General features: G+C 41.9%; 1 protein-coding gene across 9 annotated transcripts in view; it reads left to right on the forward strand.

The window, feature by feature from the left end:
• LOC122563715 (interferon alpha-inducible protein 27, mitochondrial-like) overlaps window positions 1–19,255 on the forward strand; it is a 39,263-nt gene extending 20,008 nt beyond the window's left edge. For 5 of the 9 annotated variants that reach the window (XM_087976887.1, XM_087976886.1, XM_043717833.2 and 2 more), the window contains 3 exons: window positions 10,610–10,657; window positions 17,799–17,960; window positions 19,117–19,255. In XM_087976887.1, coding sequence (XP_087833013.1) covers window positions 10,610–10,657; window positions 17,799–17,960; window positions 19,117–19,211 — 305 coding nt within the window. In that variant the 3' untranslated portion in view covers window positions 19,212–19,255. The remainder of the gene's footprint in view (window positions 1–10,609; window positions 10,658–17,798; window positions 17,961–19,116) is intronic. The other 4 variants (XM_087976890.1, XM_087976889.1, XM_087976888.1 and 1 more) reach the window with 1 other exon arrangement.

A 19,255-nucleotide genomic window follows, 5' to 3' on the forward strand; every position in this document is an offset into this window, starting at 1 on the left:
TTAAGTATTATTAAAGTTATTACATTACATGTACCTTTCAAAACCCATAAAAGGATTGAAAAAAAAATTCTCAGCAGATATGTACAATTGTAGATGAAGTCCCAAAAATTTCCCAGCCTCTCCAGAGACACTCTTGTCTTGACCATGAACCCTTAAAAGTTCCTTCACTCAAGCTCGTGAGTATCATCAAACTGATTTCCAGCAGAAAGGGATTATCTGGTGACTGCTTGCTCTTTAAATCTGCAGCAGTTCTGCCTCTTCGAGCAGAAAAATGATTCTGCTTGGTAATTTACAGAAAATAAGTCTTTCCCTCTTCTCAGCATAGCAGCAGCTGTTTCTAGTTTCTCTCCAGGTTCTTAATGACTTTCTGAGATCAATATCTCAAAAGACCATGCCTCCTATTGTCTTAAGGTGAGAAAACTAGCATTCGGGTTACTATAGGGTCTGGCCTGGGATGGTTTTTCCATGTCAACTCAAATAACATGGGCCTGTTTCTGGGAAGATTCAAGTATATTTCATCATCTCCATTAAGTCATTTTTAATTATCTTAAATTGCAGAAGAAAATCTTAAAAGTCACACCTTTAACATAGATGTTGAATACAATGGCAGGGATACCAATTAAATGCATTGTTTTGGCCTGAATCTAATAAGGATTAAATTCTACTTGCTACTTAAGTATTGTTTCTAATACTTAAGCAGATACAGTCAAAACCTGTAACTGAATTTATTGTTACCATTGGAGGAATGGAACTAGAAAAGAAATTGGAGTATCCCTCCAATATCCATGAGAAGAATTTTCTCTGAGTTCCATCTCTGTGAAATTCCACTCAGTTGGTTTCGCTCCTAACTGAACCTTCCTTGCCTTGTTCTCAAGACTATCTCCATTCATTAGTCTTACCTTTTATAGAATCATAGAGTCATAGAGATGTACAGCATGGAAACAGACCCTTTGGTCCAACTCATCCATGCCAACCAGATATCCCAACCCAATATAGTCCCATCTGCCAGCACCCAGCCCATATCCCTCCAAACCCTTCCTATTCATATACCCATCCAAATGCCTCTTAAATGTTGCAATTGTACCAGCCTCCTCCACATCCTCTGGCAGCTCATTCCATACATGTACCACCCTCTGCGTGAAAACGTTGCCCCTGAGGTCTCTATTATATCTTTCTCCTCTCACCCTAAACCTATGCCCTCTAGTTCTGGACTCCCCGACCCCAGGAAAAAGACTTTATCTATTTATCCTATCCATGCCCCTCATAATTTTGTAAACCTCTATAAGGTCACCCCTCAGCCTCCGACGCTCCAGGGAAAACAACCCCAGCCTGTTCAGCCTCTCCCTATAGCTCAAATCTTCCAAACCTGGCAACATCCTTGTAAATCTTTTCTGAACCCTTTCAAGTTTTACAACATCTTTCCGATAGGAAGGAGACCAGAATTGCATGCAATATTCCAACATGGCCTAACCAATGCCCTGTACAGCTGCAACATGACCTCCCAACTCCTGTACTCAATACTCTGGCCAATAAAGGAAAGCATAACAAACGCCTTCTTCACTATCCTATCTACCTGTGACTCCACTTTCAAGGAGCTATGAACCTGCACTCCAAGGTCTCTTTGTTCAGCGACACTCCCTAGGACCTTACCATTAAGTGTATAAGTCCTGCTAAGATTTGCTTTCCCAAAATGCAGCACCTCGCATTTATCTGAAATAACTCCATCTGCCACTTGTCAGCCCATTGGCCCATCTGGTCCAGATCCTGTTGTAATCTGAGGTAACCCTCTTCACTGTCCACTACACCTCCAATTTTGGTGTCATCTGCAAATTTACTAACTGTATCTCTTATGCTCGCATCCAAATCATTTATGTAAATGACAAAAAGTAGAGGGTCCAGCACCGATCCTTGTGGCACTCCACTGGTCACAGGCCTCCAGTCTGAAAAACAACCCTCCACCATAACCCTCTGCCTTCTACCTTTGAGCTAGTTCTGCATCCAAATAGCTAGTTCTCCCTGTATTCTGTGAGATCTAACCTTGCTAATCAGTCTCCCATGGGGAACCTTGTCAAACGCCTTACTGAAGTCCATATAGATTACATCTACTGCTCTGCCTTCATCAATCCTCTTTGTTACTTCTTCAAAAACTCAATCAAGTTTGTGAGGTATGATTTCCCACGCACAAAACCATGTTGACTATCCCGAATCAGTCCTTGGCATTCCAAATACATGTACATCCTATCCCTCAGGATTCCCTCCAACAACTTGCTCACCACCAAGATCAGGCTCACCGGCATATAATTCCTTGGCTTGTCTTTACCACCCTTCTTAAACAGTGGCACCACGTTTGCCAACTTCCAGTCTTCAGGCACCTCACCTGTGACTATCGATGATACAAATATCTCAGCAAGAGGCCCAGCAATCACTTCTCTAGCTTCCCACAGGGTTCTCGAGTACACCTGATCAGGTGCTGGTGATTTATCCACCTTTAACCGTTTCAAGACATCCAGCACTTCCTCCTCTGTAATCTGGATATTTTGCAAGATGTCACCATCTATTTCCCTACAGTCTGCACCTTCCATATCCTTTTCCACAGTAAATACTGATGCAAAATATTCATTTAGTATCTCCCCCATTTTCTGTGGCTCCACACAAAGGCTGCCTTGCTGATCTTTGAGGGGCCCTATTCTCTCCCTAGTTACCCTTTTGTCCTTAGTATATTTGTAAAAACCCTTTGGATTCTCCTTAGTTCTATTTGCCAAAGCTATCTCATGTCCCCGTTTTGCCCTCCTGATTTCCCTCTTAAGTATATTCTTACTTTCTTTATACTCTGCTAAGGATTCACTCGATCTATCCTGTCTATACCTGACATATGCTTCCTTCTTTTTCTTAACCAAACCCTCAATTTCTTTAGTCATCCAGCATTTCCTATACCTACCAGCCTTCCCTTTCACCCTGACAGGAATATACTTTCTCTGGATTCTTGTTATCTCATTTCTGAAGGCTTCCCATTTTCCATCCGTCCCTTTACCTGTGAACATCTGCCTCCAGCGCTGAAAATGTGTTGCTGGAAAAGCGTAACAGGTCAGGCAGCATCCAAGGAACAGGAGAATCGACGTTTCAGGCATGAGCCCTTCTTCAGGAATGAGGAAAGTGTGTCCAGCAGGCTAAGATAAAAGGTAGGGAGGAGGGACTTGGGGGGAGGGGCGTTGGAAATGCGATAGGTGGAAGGAGGTCAAGGTGAGAGTGATAGGCCGGAGTGGGGTGGGGCAGAGAGGTCAGGAAGAAGATTGCAGGTTAGGAAGGCAGTGCTGAGTTCAAGGGATTTGACTGAGACAAGGTGGGGGGAGGGGAAATGAGGAAACTGGAGAAATCTGAGTTCATCCCTTGTGGTTGGAGGGTTCCTAGGTGGAAGGTGAGGCGCTCTTCCTCCAACTGTCATGTTGCTATGGTCTGGCAATGGAGGAGTCCAAGGACCTGCATTTCCGTGGTGGAGTGGGAGGGGGAGTTGAAGTGTTGAGCCACAGGGTGGTTGGGTTGGTTGGTCCGGGTGTCCCAGAGGTATTCTCTGAAACATTCCGCAAGTAGGCGTTCTGTCTACCCAATATAGAGGAGGCCACATCGGGTGCAGCGGATGCAATAGATTATGTTTGTGGAGGTGCAGGTGAATTTGTGGCGGATATGGAAGTATCCCTTGGGACCTTGGAGGGAAGTAAGGGGGGAGGTGTGGGCGCAAGCTTTACATTTCTTGCGGTTGCAGGGGAAGGTGCCGGGATTGGAGGTTGGGTTGGTGGGGGGTGTGGTCCTGACGAGGGAGTCACGGAGGGAGTGGTCTTTTCGGAATGCTGATAGGGGAGGGGAGGGAAATATATACTTGGTGGTGGGGTCTGTTTGGAGGTGGCGGAAATGATGGCGGATGATACGCTGTATATGGAGGTTGGTGGGGTGGTAGGTGAGGACCAGTGGGGTTCTGTCCTGGTGGCGGTTGGAGGGGCGGGGCTCAAGGGTGGAGGAGTGGGAAGTGGAGGAGATGCGGTGGAGGGCATCGTCGACCACGTCTGGGGGGAAATTGCGGTCTTTGAAGAAGGAGGCCATCTGGGTTGTACGGTTTTGGAACTGGTCCTCCTGGGAGCAGATGCGGCGGAGACGAAGGAATTGGAAATATGGGATGGCGTTTTTACAGGGGGCAGGGTGGGAGGAGGTGTAGGCTAAGTAGCTGTGGGAGTTGGTCGGTTTATAGTAAATGTCCGTGTTGATTTGATCGCATGAGATAGAAATGGAAAGGTCTAGGATGGGGAGGGAGGAGTCTGAGACGGTTCAGGTGAATTTGAGGTCGGGGTGGAAGGTGTTGGTAAAGTGGATGAACTGTTCAACCTCCTCGTGGGAGCACGAGGCAGCGCCGATACAGTCATCGATGTACTTTCTCTGGCTTCTCGTTATCTCATTTCTGAAGGCTTCCTATTTTCCAGCCGTCCCTTTACCTGCGAACATCTGCCTCCAATCAGCTTTCAAATGTTCTTGCCTAATACTGTTAAAATTGGCCTTTTTCCAATTTAGAACTTCAACTTTTAGATCTGGTCTATCCTTTTCCATCACAATTTTAAAACAAATAGAATTATGCTTGCTGGTCCCAAAGTGCTCCACCACTGACACCTCAGTCACCTGCCCTGCCTTATTTCCTAAGATTAGGACAAGTTTTGCACCTTCTCTAGTAGGTACATCCACATACTGAATCAGAAAATTGTCTTGTTCACACTTAAGAAATTCCTCTCCATCTAAACCTTTAACACTATAGCAGTCCCAGTCGATGTTTGGAAAGTTAAAATATCCTACCATAACTACCCTATTATTCTTACAGATAGTTGAGATCTCCTTACAAGTTTGTTTCTCAATTTCCCTCTGACTATTAGAGGGCCTATAATACAATCCCAATAAGGTTATCATCCCTTTCTTATTTCTCAGTTCCACCCAAGTAACTTCCCTGGATGTATTTCCAGGAATATCCTCCCTCAGCACAGCTGTGATGCTATCCCTTATCAAAAATGCCACTCCCCCTCCTCTCTTGCTCCCTTTCTATCCTTTCTGTAGCATTTGTATCCTGGATCATTAAGCTGCCAGTCCTGCGCATCCCTGAGCCATGTTTCTGTAATTGCTATGATATCCCAGTGCCATGTTCCTAACCATGCCATGAGTTCATCTGCCTTCCTTGTTAGGCTCCTTGCATTGAAGTAAATGCAGTTTAATTTATTCGTCCTACCTTGTCCCTGCCTGCCTGCCCTGACTGTTTGACTCACGTCTGTTCTCAGCTGTACCCATCTCAAATCGATCTCCTTCCTCACTGTCTCCCTGGGTCTCACCCCCCCCACCTTACTAGTTTAAATCCTCCCAAGCAGTTCAAGCAAATTTCCCTGCCATTATATTAGTCCCCTTCCAATTTAGGTGCAATCCGTCCTTCTTGTACAGGTCACCTCTACCCCAAAGAGATTCCAATGATCCAAAAATGTGAATCCTTCCCCCATGCACCAGCTCCTCAACCATGCATTCATCTGCTCTATCCTCCTAGTCCTGTCCTCACTAGCTCGTAGCACTGGGAGTAATCCAGATATTAGTACCCTTGAGGACCTCCTTTTTAAATTTCTGCCTAACTCTCTGTAATCTCCCTTCAGAATCTCAACCTTTTCCCTTCCAATGTCGTTGGTTCCAACGTGGACAATGACCTCCTGCTGGCTCCTCTCCCCCGTGAGAACATTCTGCACCCTCTCTGAGACATCCTTGATCCTGGCCCCAGGGAAACAACACACCATTCCACTTTTTCTCTGCTGGCCACAGAAACGTCTGTCTGTATTTCTAACTACAGAATCCCCGAACACAGTTGATCTCTTGGAAGCCGACGTACCCCTCATTGCATTAGAGCCAGTGTCAATACCAGAAACCTGGCTGCTCGTGCTACATTCCCCTGAGAATCCATCACCCCGTACATTTTCCAGCATACCTGTTTGAAATGGGTGTATCCACAAAAAACCCCTGCCCTAGGAGCCTTCCTCTCTTACCCTTCCTGGAGTTAACCCATCTATGTGACTGTATCTGAGACTTTCCCCCCTTCCTATATCTGCCATCCATCACATACTGTTGCTGTTGCAAATTCCTCATCGCTTCTATCTGTCTCTCCAACTGATCCACTCAATCTGATAAGATTCGCATCCAACAGCATTTATGGCAGATATAATCCGCAGTAACCCTTAAACTCTCTTTAAACTCCCACATCTGACAAGAATTACATCTCACTGCAAAGGCAATTTTTGCTCCTTCACAATCTACAGACCCAGAAAATAACACCGTTTTATTCCTCTACATTATATCTGCCCCAGGATAAATTAATAGCTATGGCTTATATTTAGAGTTTAATCAAGAGACTCATCTCTAAAAACATATAATCAAGAAAGAATCCACTATACTCACTACTGCAGCCTTTCTCTTGGACAAACTTAAAACAAAGATTAACTTATCTGATTATCTGCTGTGAACTTCGCCCAACAGTTCCTCCAAGATTAGTTGTGAATTACACTGTTTGTTAATTTTCCCAGATGCACTCTGATGTCCAGCGATACACGAATTCAACAGCAAAGGCGGTAACTGTGCAGGTTTTCTCTCTCTCTCTCTCTCTCCTGCACTGTCATCACCATGTGCTTCCCTTTTAAACTGATGTTGGTTTTGACATTTTTTTCCAAAGTTCCAAAACAATGCAACAGCATATAAAACAGTAATTGCTGCTCCTGAAATTCGAGGAAATCACCTCCAGCACCTAAAACACCTCAAAAAAAGGAGCAGCTCTTACAGCCAGAAATTTTTCCCGTCCTCCATCTTTCTTCACACATCTTTCTTCCTTGGGTGGAAAATTAACTTCCATGTTTGTTAATTTATTTGTCAGCTTTGCTTTTTCATCAATAATACTCCTGACTCCATTAAAACCACTTTGCAGTCTGATTGCTTATTTAGAATCAATTTGATGGATGAAAATGTTTTACCATCAGTAAACTGCTGAGACTGCAGTCATTCTTTGCATCTCCTATTTGAAACTGAGATGGTGGAGGTCTTAAGAAAATCAAGGTGGATAAATCTCTGGGTCCTGATCAAGCATATCTGAGGATGTTGTGGGAAGCTAGGGAAGAAATTGTGGGGTCCCGGGCAGAGATATTTGTGTCACATGGTGGATTGCCCAGGTGTCCCTCTCCTCATCCCTCCAAGGAAAGGATTTTTCCTGAGGTAGGAAAAGATAGAGATGGCTTCTGTGGCAATGTGGAGACATCTATGTCCTGAACCTGAGCACGTAACACTTGTCACCCCACTGCAACAATTACACAAACCAGGGACCAGTAAAAGAGGAGGAAAATCTTACTGCAACTGTACAGGTGCTAGTGAGAACAGCTTTGGTCCCCTAATTTAAAAAAAAATATTGTGTTGTTTGATGCAGTTCAGAGAAGATTCACTAAGATGAAAGGATGGAGGCTTTGTCTTATAAGCAAAAATGAAACAGGTTGGGACTCTACTCACTGAGGTTTAGAAGACATTTGGTACATGCCTAGGAAATGGTTAGAGTGCTATCGGCTAACACAGGCAATTGTGATGAGTTTAGTTTGGGAAATGGTAGGCATGGACGATTTGGACAGAAAGGTCTGGTTTTGTGCTGTATGACTCTATCTACAATCACAGATGAGGTGCTGAAGACTGGAGGGTGACTAATGTTGTGCCTTTATCTAAGGAAGGTCTTAAGGAGAAGCTTGGGAACTACAGGGCGATGAGTCTGACATCAGTGATGGGTAAGTTGTTAGAGTGGATTCTGAGAGATAGTTTTTTACATGCCCTTAGAGAGGCAAGGACTGATTAGGGATGGCAGCATAGCTTTGTGCGTTTGAAATTGGTCTCACAATCTTGATTGAGTTTTTTGAGAACGTGACCAAAAAGAAAGATGAGGGCAGAACTGTAGACATGGGCATGGACTTTAGTAAAGCCTTTGACAAGGTTAGTAGATTGGTTAGTAAAGTTAGATCACATGGGATTCAGGGAGAGTTTGCCAATTGGCTTGATGGTAGGAGACAGAGGGAGGATTGTTTTTTGGACTGGTGGCTTGTGACTAGTAGTGTTCTGCAGGGACTAGTGCTGGTCTACTGTTGTTTATAAATATTTATATAAATGATTTATATAAGAATTTAGAAGGCATGGGTAGTAGATTTGCAGATTATACCAAAAGTCAGTGAAGATGGTCTCAGATTACAAAGGGATCTTGATCAATAGGACAAAAGAACTGAGCAGTGGCAAGTGGAGTTTAATTTGGATAAATGCAAGGAATTGCATTTTGGTAAAACAAACAAGGGCAGGATTTATACAATTAATAGGGCCCTGGGTAGTGTTGCAGAACAGAGAAATCTAATGGTTCAGGAACATGTTTCTTTGAAAGTTGTATCATAGGCAGGAAGGGTTGTTATGGACAAGGCCAGACCACTCCAAACATTCTGAAGCAGGCAGCCCAGACCATAACTTTGCAACTTGTTTTGGTAAGTGTACAGTGAAAATTACCCAGTGTAAGATAGCTAGGTTGACTACTGGGTTTTAAAAAGACAAACATTTATTCACAAAATTACACAATGAAACACAAAGAACAGAATAATGAACCCCTGCAGAACTCAGTCTATCCAAACTAGACTTAATTATACTGTTCTGAATATACACAACAGTCCCAATAAGCAAACTCCCTTAAAAACACAGTAAAAATGGAACAAATGCTTACAGGTTGAAGTTAGAAGGGCAGAAGGAGAGACAGTTTAGCAACCTGTTTCCACACAGCTCAGTGTTGAACTCCTAACTAGTTCTGGACTGAACTGAGAGCTAACCACTTCCCTTACATTATACCGGTCACTTCTAAAACATGACCACTTTGGCCTGAAGTCTTATCTGTTTACATATAAACAAAATGTCTCTCAAAATCCTTTAATTTCTGTACCAAATCAGTCTAATCAGAATGGGGAGCTGTTTACAACCCCTCTGAAAGAAAAAAAAAACAAAGACACAGTATCCTTGAGAAAAGGAGCAGCATATAGAAAAAAGGGACCAGCTTTGTGGCAGGGTGGTTAAGAAGGCATTTAGCACACTTACCTTTATTGCTCAGACCATTGAGTATAGGAATTGGGATATCATGTTGCAGTTGTACAAGACATTGTGGAGGCCATTTTCAGTGTGCTGTGCACAGCTCTTGTCATCCTGCTTTAGGAAGGATATTATTAAATTGGAGAGGGTTCAGAAAAGATGTGCAAGGACGTTGCTGGGACTGGAGGGTTTGAGTTATAAGGGGAGGCTGGATACAGTGGGACATTTTTCATTGGAGCATAAGAGGTTGAGGGGTGAGCTTATAGGTGTTTTATAAAATCGTGAGGGGCATAGATAAGGTAAATAGCAAAGGTCTTTTCCGTAAGGTAGAGAAGTTCAAAACTATTTTTAAGGTGAGAGGAGAAAGATCTAAAAGGCACCTGAGGGGCAACTCTTTCACACAAAAGGTGGTTCATATGTGGAATTAAATGCCTGGGTAGATGTAGGTACAGTTGCAACTTTTAAAAGACATTTATGCAGGTATACGAATAGGAATGGTTTAGAGGGATATGGGCCAAGTATAGGCAAATAGCACTAGTTTTGTTTGGGAAACTTGTTGGACCACAGGGTCTACTTCCATACTGTATGACTCTCTGACTCGATGACTTTCTAAGTTGATTTCAATACTATTTTTTCAGCTGCACCCGCAAGTTAATCTCATTAATGCACAAACTCAGTGTCCCATTTGACCTTATCCTGACTTTGAAGCCTTCTTTCTTCTGCAGTAGCAAGACCACCTACTTCACCTTTCATAATTGCTGCCTGTGCCATTATCTCATCCTTCTTGTCACTGGAAATTGCCATCAATTCCTTTGGTAATTTCAGGCTTATGGTGTCCAACATTTCCTTGCTAGAATGTCAAGTTCCTTCTTACATAAGCTTCAACTTGTCAAAGTCCCCTCCATCTGCACTGTATCTTGTGTTAAGCTCTTGTACAGTCTTACGTTTGTGCTCACTAACTTCCCACGCTTCATCCAATTCAAAGTCCTTGCTTTTATGTTTAAATCACCCTTGCCCCTTTTCAAACAGTTTGAATCTTATATACTGATGCACACTTCTTCCTGCCACACTACAGTTGTTGATGGAACCACCAATACTACAAATGAGAAATTTCTGCCTAATACCATTTACTTTTCTCCATCACTGCTTTCTGTCAAAAGTCCTCTTTTTGAACATGCCTTCGGGTATCTCCCATAGCTCTTCTCCTATCACTGCCTAGCATCAGTTTCAGTCTGTGAAGGTTTACCTAATGCTTTATATTCTAAAAGTACTTTATAAAGACAAATTGTTTTGATCAAAACTCCAAATCTGTTGCAGATTACTCATTATGTTATGACTATAGATTTTGAAAAGTAAATTAGTTACTGAGAATGAAGGAAAATAAGTTAATCAAATATTATCACAATTGCAGACACCTCTCAATACTAGCATGCTTTTTTAGATGATTTGAACATCTTTTAACTTACAGCAGATGCCTCAGGATATTTGAAATTTGCTTGGATCGGTTTCGGAGCAGGTAAGAGAGTGATTTGTCCATATCTGTCTGTTTAACCACATGTTCATAACTACTGTTTATTTTGGTTCCTGTTTTCCTATTATCCATTGCTCCAGCATCACATCACATAGTATTGCCTGGCTGAGAAGGTGAGTCATTATCAGATATTTGCAATGCCAGGTTTGAACCATCTGGTAGGAAGTATAAGTATAATATAAATAAGTATGAACCATGAATAAATACACAACCTCCCAGATGGTATGAATAAGAATGACAATAACTAACATGCTGAAAATCACTAACTCAAATGTTATTATTAAGGGTCGCAGAAGATACTTATTCTCATGCTGAAAACAAGAGCTAGTTCATATACACAAGACTATGTGCCCTGATTCAAAATAGCAATGTGAGGTTAACTAGCTAGCCTTCTATACATTAGATTGGATTATATGTAGATCTCTATCCCATTCGGTGATCAATAAAATACCATGACAAGTAATTGTGTAAAAGCTAAGACTATCAAACAATGGATTGTCATTTACAACTGTAGGCAATACTGTGTACTTTTGTAAATTAAGCGTTATACTTTAACAGCAAACACCCAATTTGCTAATGCTCATAGACATAAAAATGGTGCTTTCTGAATATGCTTTCCTTTTCCAGGTTACCCTTCTTGGATTATATTGCGGTTTAAATAGTCTCGTGATGCACTTCATTTGTTTCTAACATTTGGATTATCAATAATAACCAAAATTATAATTTAGTTGACATTTTTTTCTGATGCTTTTAAAACAATCATAGAAATCAGAGATAATTGACCATGTATCAAAAATGATATTTTCTTTAAAGACTAGCTTAATTGATGAAGATTGGGGTTAGATCAATTTTGAAATTTGGAATAACATTTTGTTTATACATAGTGTGTAGATACCAGAACAAATATAAACAATATTGATAAGCTACACAACTCAAAATTAGAACTGCTAGGCAGATGTGGTTTACAAATTAGAACCCATAAACACTTTATGAAAAATAATTATTTGCTTTTAAAATGAGCATATTAATTGCTTTGGAGAGTGAATCCACACTGAGAACAATTATATGACCATATAATGGAGAAGATATAAAGTGGAAAGAAGCACATGTTTCTGTGTTGTAAATGTTTTATTATTCCATGATATGAGTGAAATTGAGAAACATGGTACAGAGAAACAACCACAGAGAAAAACACCCCATTTTTGTCACACTGTTTCCACCATATTGTGGCAGCTGAGCTTTTAATAAACTAAGCACAGGAAATGAATCACCTGTTCTAAATAAAAGTCTGCCTCAAGTAAAGAACAAAACAAATGTTTAAGAGACTGAAAACCTATTTTTCAATTAGTGGTAGAACTACAATAGCTCTCTAATTCATCACCGTCACTTCTTTGTATTTCATGTATCTAACATCTCTGTCATGATAATGTTCATGCTGGGATTGGATAGAGTCAAAAAGTCAAAGAGATGTACAGCATGGCAACCTTTGGTCCAACCTGTCCATGCCAACCAGATATCCCAACCCAATCTAGTCCCACCTGCCAGCACCTGGCCCATATCCATTCAAACCCTTCCTATTCATATACCCATCCAAATACCTTTTAAATGCTGCAATTGTACCAGCCTCCACCACTTCTTCTGGCAGCTCATTCCATACACGTACCACTCTCTGCGTGAAAAAGTTGCCCCTGAGGTCTCTTTTCCCTCTCACCCTAAACCTATGCCCTCTAGTTCTGGACTCCCCGACCCCAGGGAAAAGACTTTGTCTATTTACCCTATCCATGCCCCTCATAATTTGTAAACGTCTATAAGGTCACCCTTCAGCATCCGATGCTCCAGGGAAAACAGCCCCAGCCTGTTCAGCCTCTCCCTATAGCTCAAATATTCCAAACCTGGCAACATCCTTGTAAATCTTTTCTGAACCCTTTCAAGTTTCACAACATCCTTCCGATAGGAAGGAGACCAGAATTGCTTGCAATATTCCAACAGTGGCCGAACCAATATTCTGTATAGCTGCAACATGACCTCCCAACTCCTGTAATCAATACTCTGACCAATAAAGGAAAGCAGAACAAACACCTTCTTCACTATCCTATCTATATGCGACTCCACTTTCAAGGAACTATGAACCTGCACTCCAAGGTCATTTTGTTCAGCAACACTCCCTAGGACCTTAACATTAAGTGTCTAAGTCCTGCTAAGGTTTGCTTTCCCAAAATGCAGCACCTCGCATTTATCTGAATTAAACTCCATCTGCCACTTCCCAGCTCATTGGCCCATCTGGTCAAGATCCTGTTGTAATCTTAGCTGTCCACTACACCTCCAATTTTGGTGTCATCTGCAAACTTACTAACTGTACCTCTTATGCTTGCATCCAAATCATTTATGTAAATGACAAAAAGTAGAGGGTCCAGCACCGATCCTTGTGGCACTCCACTGGTCACAGGCCTCCAGTCTGAAAAATAACCCTCCACCACCACCCTCTGTCTTCTACCTTTGAGCCAGTTCTGTATCCAAATGGCTAGTTCCCCCTGTATTCCAAGAGATCTAACCTTGCTAATCAGTCTCCCATGGGAAACCTTTTCGAATGCCTTATTGAAGTCCATATAGATCGCATCTACTGCTCTGCCCTCATCAATCCTCTTTGTTACTTCTTCAAAAAAATCAATCAAGTTTGTGAAACATGATTTCCCACGCACAAAGCCATGTTGATTATCCTGAATCAGTCCTTGCCTTTCAAAATACATGTACATCCTGTCCCTCAGGATCCCCTCCAACAACTTACCTACCACTGAGGTCAGGCTCAACGGGCTATAGTTCCCTGTCTTGTCTTTACCGCCCTTCTTAAACAGTGGCACCGTGTTTGCCAACCTCCAGTCTTCTGGCACCTCACCTGTGACTATCGATGATACAAATATCTCAGCAAGAGACCCAGCAATTATTTCTCTAACTTCCCACAGAGTTCTTGGGTACACCAGATCAGGTGCTGGTGATTTATCCACCTTTACCCATTTCAAGACATCCAGCAGTTCCTCCTCTGTAATCTGGACATTTTGCAAGATGTCACCATCTATTTCCCTACAGTCTGTATCTTCCATATCCTTTTCCACAGTAAATACTGATGCAAAATATTCATTTAGTATCTCCCCCATTTTCTGTGGCTCCACACAAAGGCCGCCTTGCTGATCTTTGAGGGGCCCTATTCTCTCCTTTGTTACCCTTTTGTCCTTAATATATTTGTAAAAACCCTTTGGATTCTCCTTAATTCTATTTGCCAAAGCTATCTCATGTCCCCTTTTTGCCCTCCTGATTTCCCTCTTAAGTATACTCCTACTTCCTTTATACTCTTCTAAGGATTCACTCGATCTATCCTGTCTATACCTGACAAATTCTGCCTTCTTTTTCTTAACCAAACCCTCAATTACTTTTGTCATCCAGTATTCCCTATACCTACCAGCCTTTCCTTTCACCCTGACAGGAATATACTTTCTCTGGATTCTTGTTATCTCATTTCTGAAGGCTTCCCATTTTCCATCCGTCCCTTTACCTGTGAACATCTGCCTCCAATCAGCTTTCAAATGTTCTTGCCTAATACCGTCAAAATTGGCCTTTCTCCAATTTAGAACTTCAACTATGAGATCTGGTCTATCCTTTTCCATCACGATTTTAAAACAAATAGAATTACGGTCGCTGGCCCCAAAGTGCTCCTCCACTGACACCTCAGTCACTGCCCTGCCTTACTTCCCAAGAGTAGGTCAAGTTTTGCACCTTCTCCAGTAGGTACATCCATATACTGAACCAGAAAATTGTCTTGTGTGCACTTAAGAAATTCCTCTCCATCTGAACATTTAACACTATGGCAGTCCAAGTCTATGTTTGGAAAGTTAAAATCTCCTACCATAACTACCCTATTATTCTTACAGATAGCTGAGATCTCCTTCCAACTTTGTTTCCCAATTTCTCTCTGACTATTAAGGGGTCTATAATACAATCCCAATAAGGTTATCATCCCTTTCTTATTTCTCAGTTCCACACAAATAACTTCCCTGGAAGTATTTCTGGGAATATCCCCCCTCAGCACAGCTGTAATGCTATCCCTTATCAAAAATGCCACTCCCCCATCTCTCTTGTCTCCCTTTCTATCCTTCCTGTAGCATTTGTATCCTGGAACATTAAGCTACCAGTCCTGCCCATCCCTGAGCCATGTTTCTGTAATTATTCTGATATCCCAGTCCCATGTTCCTAACCATGCCCTGAATTCATCTGCCTTCCCTGTTAGGCCCCTTGCATTGAAATAAATGCAGTTTAATTTATTCGTCCTACCTTGTCCCTGCCTACCCTGACTGTTTGACTCACGTCTGTTCTCAACTGTACCAGTCTCAGATTGATCTCTTTCCTCACTATCTCCCTGGGTCCCAACCCCCCACCTACTAGTTTAAATCCTCCTGAGCAGTTCGAGCAAATTTCCCTGCCAGTATATTAGTCCCCTTCCAATTTAGGTGCAATCTGTCCTTCTTGTACAGGTCACTTCTACCCCAAAAGAGATTCCAATGATCCAAAAATGTGAATCCTTCTCCCATACACCAGCCCCTCAGCCATGCATTCATCTGCTCTATCCTCCTATTTCTGCCCTCACTAGCTCGTAGCACCAGGAGTAATCCAGATATCACTACCTTTTGAGGACCTCCTTTTTAAATTTCTACCTAACTCTCTGTAATCTCCCTTCAGAATCTCAACCTTTTCCCTTCTTACATTGTTGGTTCCAATGTGGACAATGACCTCCTGCTGACCCCTCTCCCCCGTGAGAACATTCTGCACCCTCTCTGAGACATCCTTGATCCTGGCGCCAGGGAAACAACACACCATTCTGCTTTTTCTCTGCTGGCCACAGAAACGTCTGTCTGTTCCTCTGACTACAGAATCCCCTAACACAATTGATCTCTTGGAAGGCGACGTACCCCATGTTGCATTAGAGCCAATCTCAATACCAGAAACCTAGCTGTTTGTGCTACGTTCCCCTGAGAATCCATCACCCTCTGCATTTTCCAAAACAGCATACCTGTTTGAAATGGGTATATCCACAAAAGACTCCTGCCCTACATGCCTACCTCTCTTCCCCTTCCTGGAGTTAATCTATCTATGTGACTATATTTGAGACTTGCCCCCTCCCTATAACTACCAACCATCACATACTGTTGCTGTTGCAAATTCCTCATCGCTTCTATCTGTCTCTCCAACCAATCCCTTTGATCTGATGAGATTTGCATCCAACAGCATTTATGGCAGATATAATCCGCAGTAACCCTTAAACTCTCTTTAAACTCCCACATCTGACAAGAAGTACATATCACTGCAAAGGCCATTTTTGCTCCTTCACAATCTGCAGACCCAGAAAATAACACCGTCTTATTTCTCTACAAAACACTGCACCAGGTTAAATTAATAGTTATGGCTTATATTTTATGTTTAATCAAAAGACTTATCTCCAAAAAACATATAATCAAGAAATAACCCACTGTACTCACTACTGCAGCCTTACTATTGGACAGACTGAAAACAACGATTAACTTATCTGATTATCTGCTGTGAACTTCGCCCAACAGTTCCTCCAAGATTAGTTGTGAATTTCACTGTTTTGTTAATTTTCCCAGATGCACTCCGATGTCCAGCGATACACTAATTCAAACAGCAAAGGCAGTAACTGTGCAGGTTTTCTCTCTCCCTCTCTCTCTCTCTCCCTCTCCTGCACTGTCCTCACCATGTGCTTCCTTTATCTGCTCTTCTCCCTTTTAAACTGCTGTTGTTTTGAATATTTTTTTCCCAAAGTTCCAAAACAATGCAACAGCATATGAAATAGTTATTGCTGCTCCTGGAATTCGAGGAAATCACCTCCAGCACCTAAAATACCTCAAAAAAAAGGAGCAGTTCTTACAGCCAGAAATTTTTCCCGTCCTCCATCTTGGATTACCCAGGATCTAGGAGATCAAGATCAAATTTAATAAACATTACACCAGCAAAACAAATGATGTCAGCATATTATGGATTGGCTTATAGAATTCTCATTTCTCACTTTCCCTCTTGTTCATCTTTGTATCTGCTGAACCCATCACCTTCATCCACCTATCGCTTTCCCAGCTTCCTCTCCCCAACCTCATCCCCCTCCCATTTGTCTCTCAGCCCTGGTCCACAAGCCTCATTCCTGATGAAGGGTTTATGCCCGAAATGTCAATTCCCCTGCTCCTCAGATGCTGCCTGACCCGCTGTGTTTTTCCAGTACCACATTCTCGACTCTGATCTCCAGCATCTGCAGTCTTCACTTTCTCCTATGTGCTGAACTACTGTTTCTTTTAATCCACTGTCTTAAAACACAGCACACTAGTATGGTCATAGCTTTCATACTTCACAACGTTATCTTAATTATATGTGTTATGACACCAGCTCCAGCCATATTAATTTATTGCAATATTGACTTTAGTCGCCTGAATAGGATGAAGGTGGCTCATTATTACATTTTTCTTAGACAAATTATATGTATATACAATATTCTATAGATACCAACCTCCTAGGAAATGGCCCTGCTTTTGTGCTGACATAAATTGGGCTCTGCTTTCTGAGTTTCACGTAATGAACAGCCTTGTAAACTAGTATGAAAAATAATCAATTTGCTACTATTAACATGTACTCTTCCCTCTGTCACATAATACAATATAATTTTGTAAACTGGTTCAAAATATCTTTTAAGATCTATGCTTTACAAATGGCGACCTTTCCGTTTGGCAATGAAGGCCTAAATCAACTGATTTGCTTTAAAGTTCTGCTTACTGTTGCCTGTCTTTGAAATGATCCTACTATGTGTCTTGAGACTCTAGGGTCACATTGGAATGGTGCCCATTTCCAATCCACAATACCATCTGAGATAGGATATATTGTTAGACTGGGTCTAATCACAAGGACTTTATGAAGTACATATCTGGGTTTGAATTGCTATGACACATAGAATCGCACACAAGCATGGATCATCACCTTCAAGGGGAGGAAGGGCTTCTGCTATATCTGATATATCACTACTGTCACCAGATAATTATGGCAGATTAAATTAAATTAAATTGAATACTTTCATTTCCAGCTTCTGCTATTTCTGCTGCTCAAGGTTTTATTGCTGCACTTGGGTTCACAGCTACTGGAATAACAGCAGATTCTTGGGCAGCAAACTTGATGTCAATTGTCTCAAGTCTCAATGGAGGAACAGTACCATCTGGAAGTTTTGTAACCACACTTCAGTCCATTGGTAAGATTTCTTAACCTTTTGCCATCTTCCTAAGTTACCCACTGTAGCCATGCCTAACTGAGGAATGTGTGAGCCCACACACATGTTTTGATCAGGTTTGCATTTAACAATATGAGGAAAGAGTTGTTTTAAGATTAGATTCCCTACAGTGTGGAAACAGTCCCTTCAGCCCACCAACTGTCCAGAGTAACCCACCCAGACCCATTTCCCTCTGACTAATGTAGCTAACACTATGGGCAATTTAGCATGGCCAATTCACCTGACCTGCACATCTTTGTGACTGTGAGAGGAAACCAGAGCACCCAGAGGTAAACCCAAACAGACAGAGGAAGAATGTTCAAACTCCACACACAGTCACTCAAGTCTGGAATTGAACCTGGGACCCTGGTGCTGTGAGGCAGCAGTGCTAACCACTGAGCCACTATGCCACCCATGTGTGGAACTCCTGCAGTTTCACACACAATGTGTAATGAAGCATACTACAATGGGAATGAATTGAATAAATTATTTAATCTTCTATTCCTCTGACAGATATTGCCTTATCTCTGCCAGAGCTCAGCCTGTAAAATTGCCCATTGAAATTAAATATTGAATTTGGATTTTATATTTAGGAACTCAATGCTCTAGCATTATCATAAAAACAAAGATCTGCGGATGCTAGAAATCTGAAACTAAAACAAATAATTGAAGAATCTCAGCAGGTCCGGCAGCATTTGTGGAGAGAAAGCAGAGTTAATGTTTTGGGTCCAGTGACCCTTCTTCAGAACTCTAGCTTTGAATCTGTACAGATGCTACGGTAATACATCATAAAGAAGTGATCGCCCTTATTTAGAGATCGAAATTCATATTGTAATGTTACGAAATTTACAAAACTATAAAAATTAATGAGCGTGACGGTGAACATTAGTACTAAATCTAATCACAATGATTTAATTCATCCATGGGAAGGTGGGTGCCATCTGAGTTAGAAGCCAATCAGCACTATGGGAACTCTTCATATTTCAAAGAGTACACCTAGTGTAGGGGAGCAGGGACTGGGGTTGGAGATGGGTCAAGACGACCCAATTAAAGCCTTAAAGCTGTGACCCAGTGATATCATATTCTTGCATAACAGTTGATATTCATAGCCTCTGTTTCTCACTTTTTTCCCTGAAAGGTACTGCAGGATTTGCTTTATCTACCATGGTCTTGTTGGGAGCTGTGGGTGCCCTCATTTCTATCATCATCGGTATTAAACTGAATATTTTCTGAAACACTGTCTGCAGAAATAAATTGTTATGTTTTATCGACCAGCA

Source organism: Chiloscyllium plagiosum, unplaced genomic scaffold (assembly GCF_037043375.1).
Source record: "Chiloscyllium plagiosum isolate Xiang-an unplaced genomic scaffold, Cpla_swu_hap1 HiC_scaffold_30, whole genome shotgun sequence".
In the NCBI taxonomy this organism is placed as follows: Eukaryota; Metazoa; Chordata; class Chondrichthyes; order Orectolobiformes; family Hemiscylliidae; genus Chiloscyllium; species Chiloscyllium plagiosum.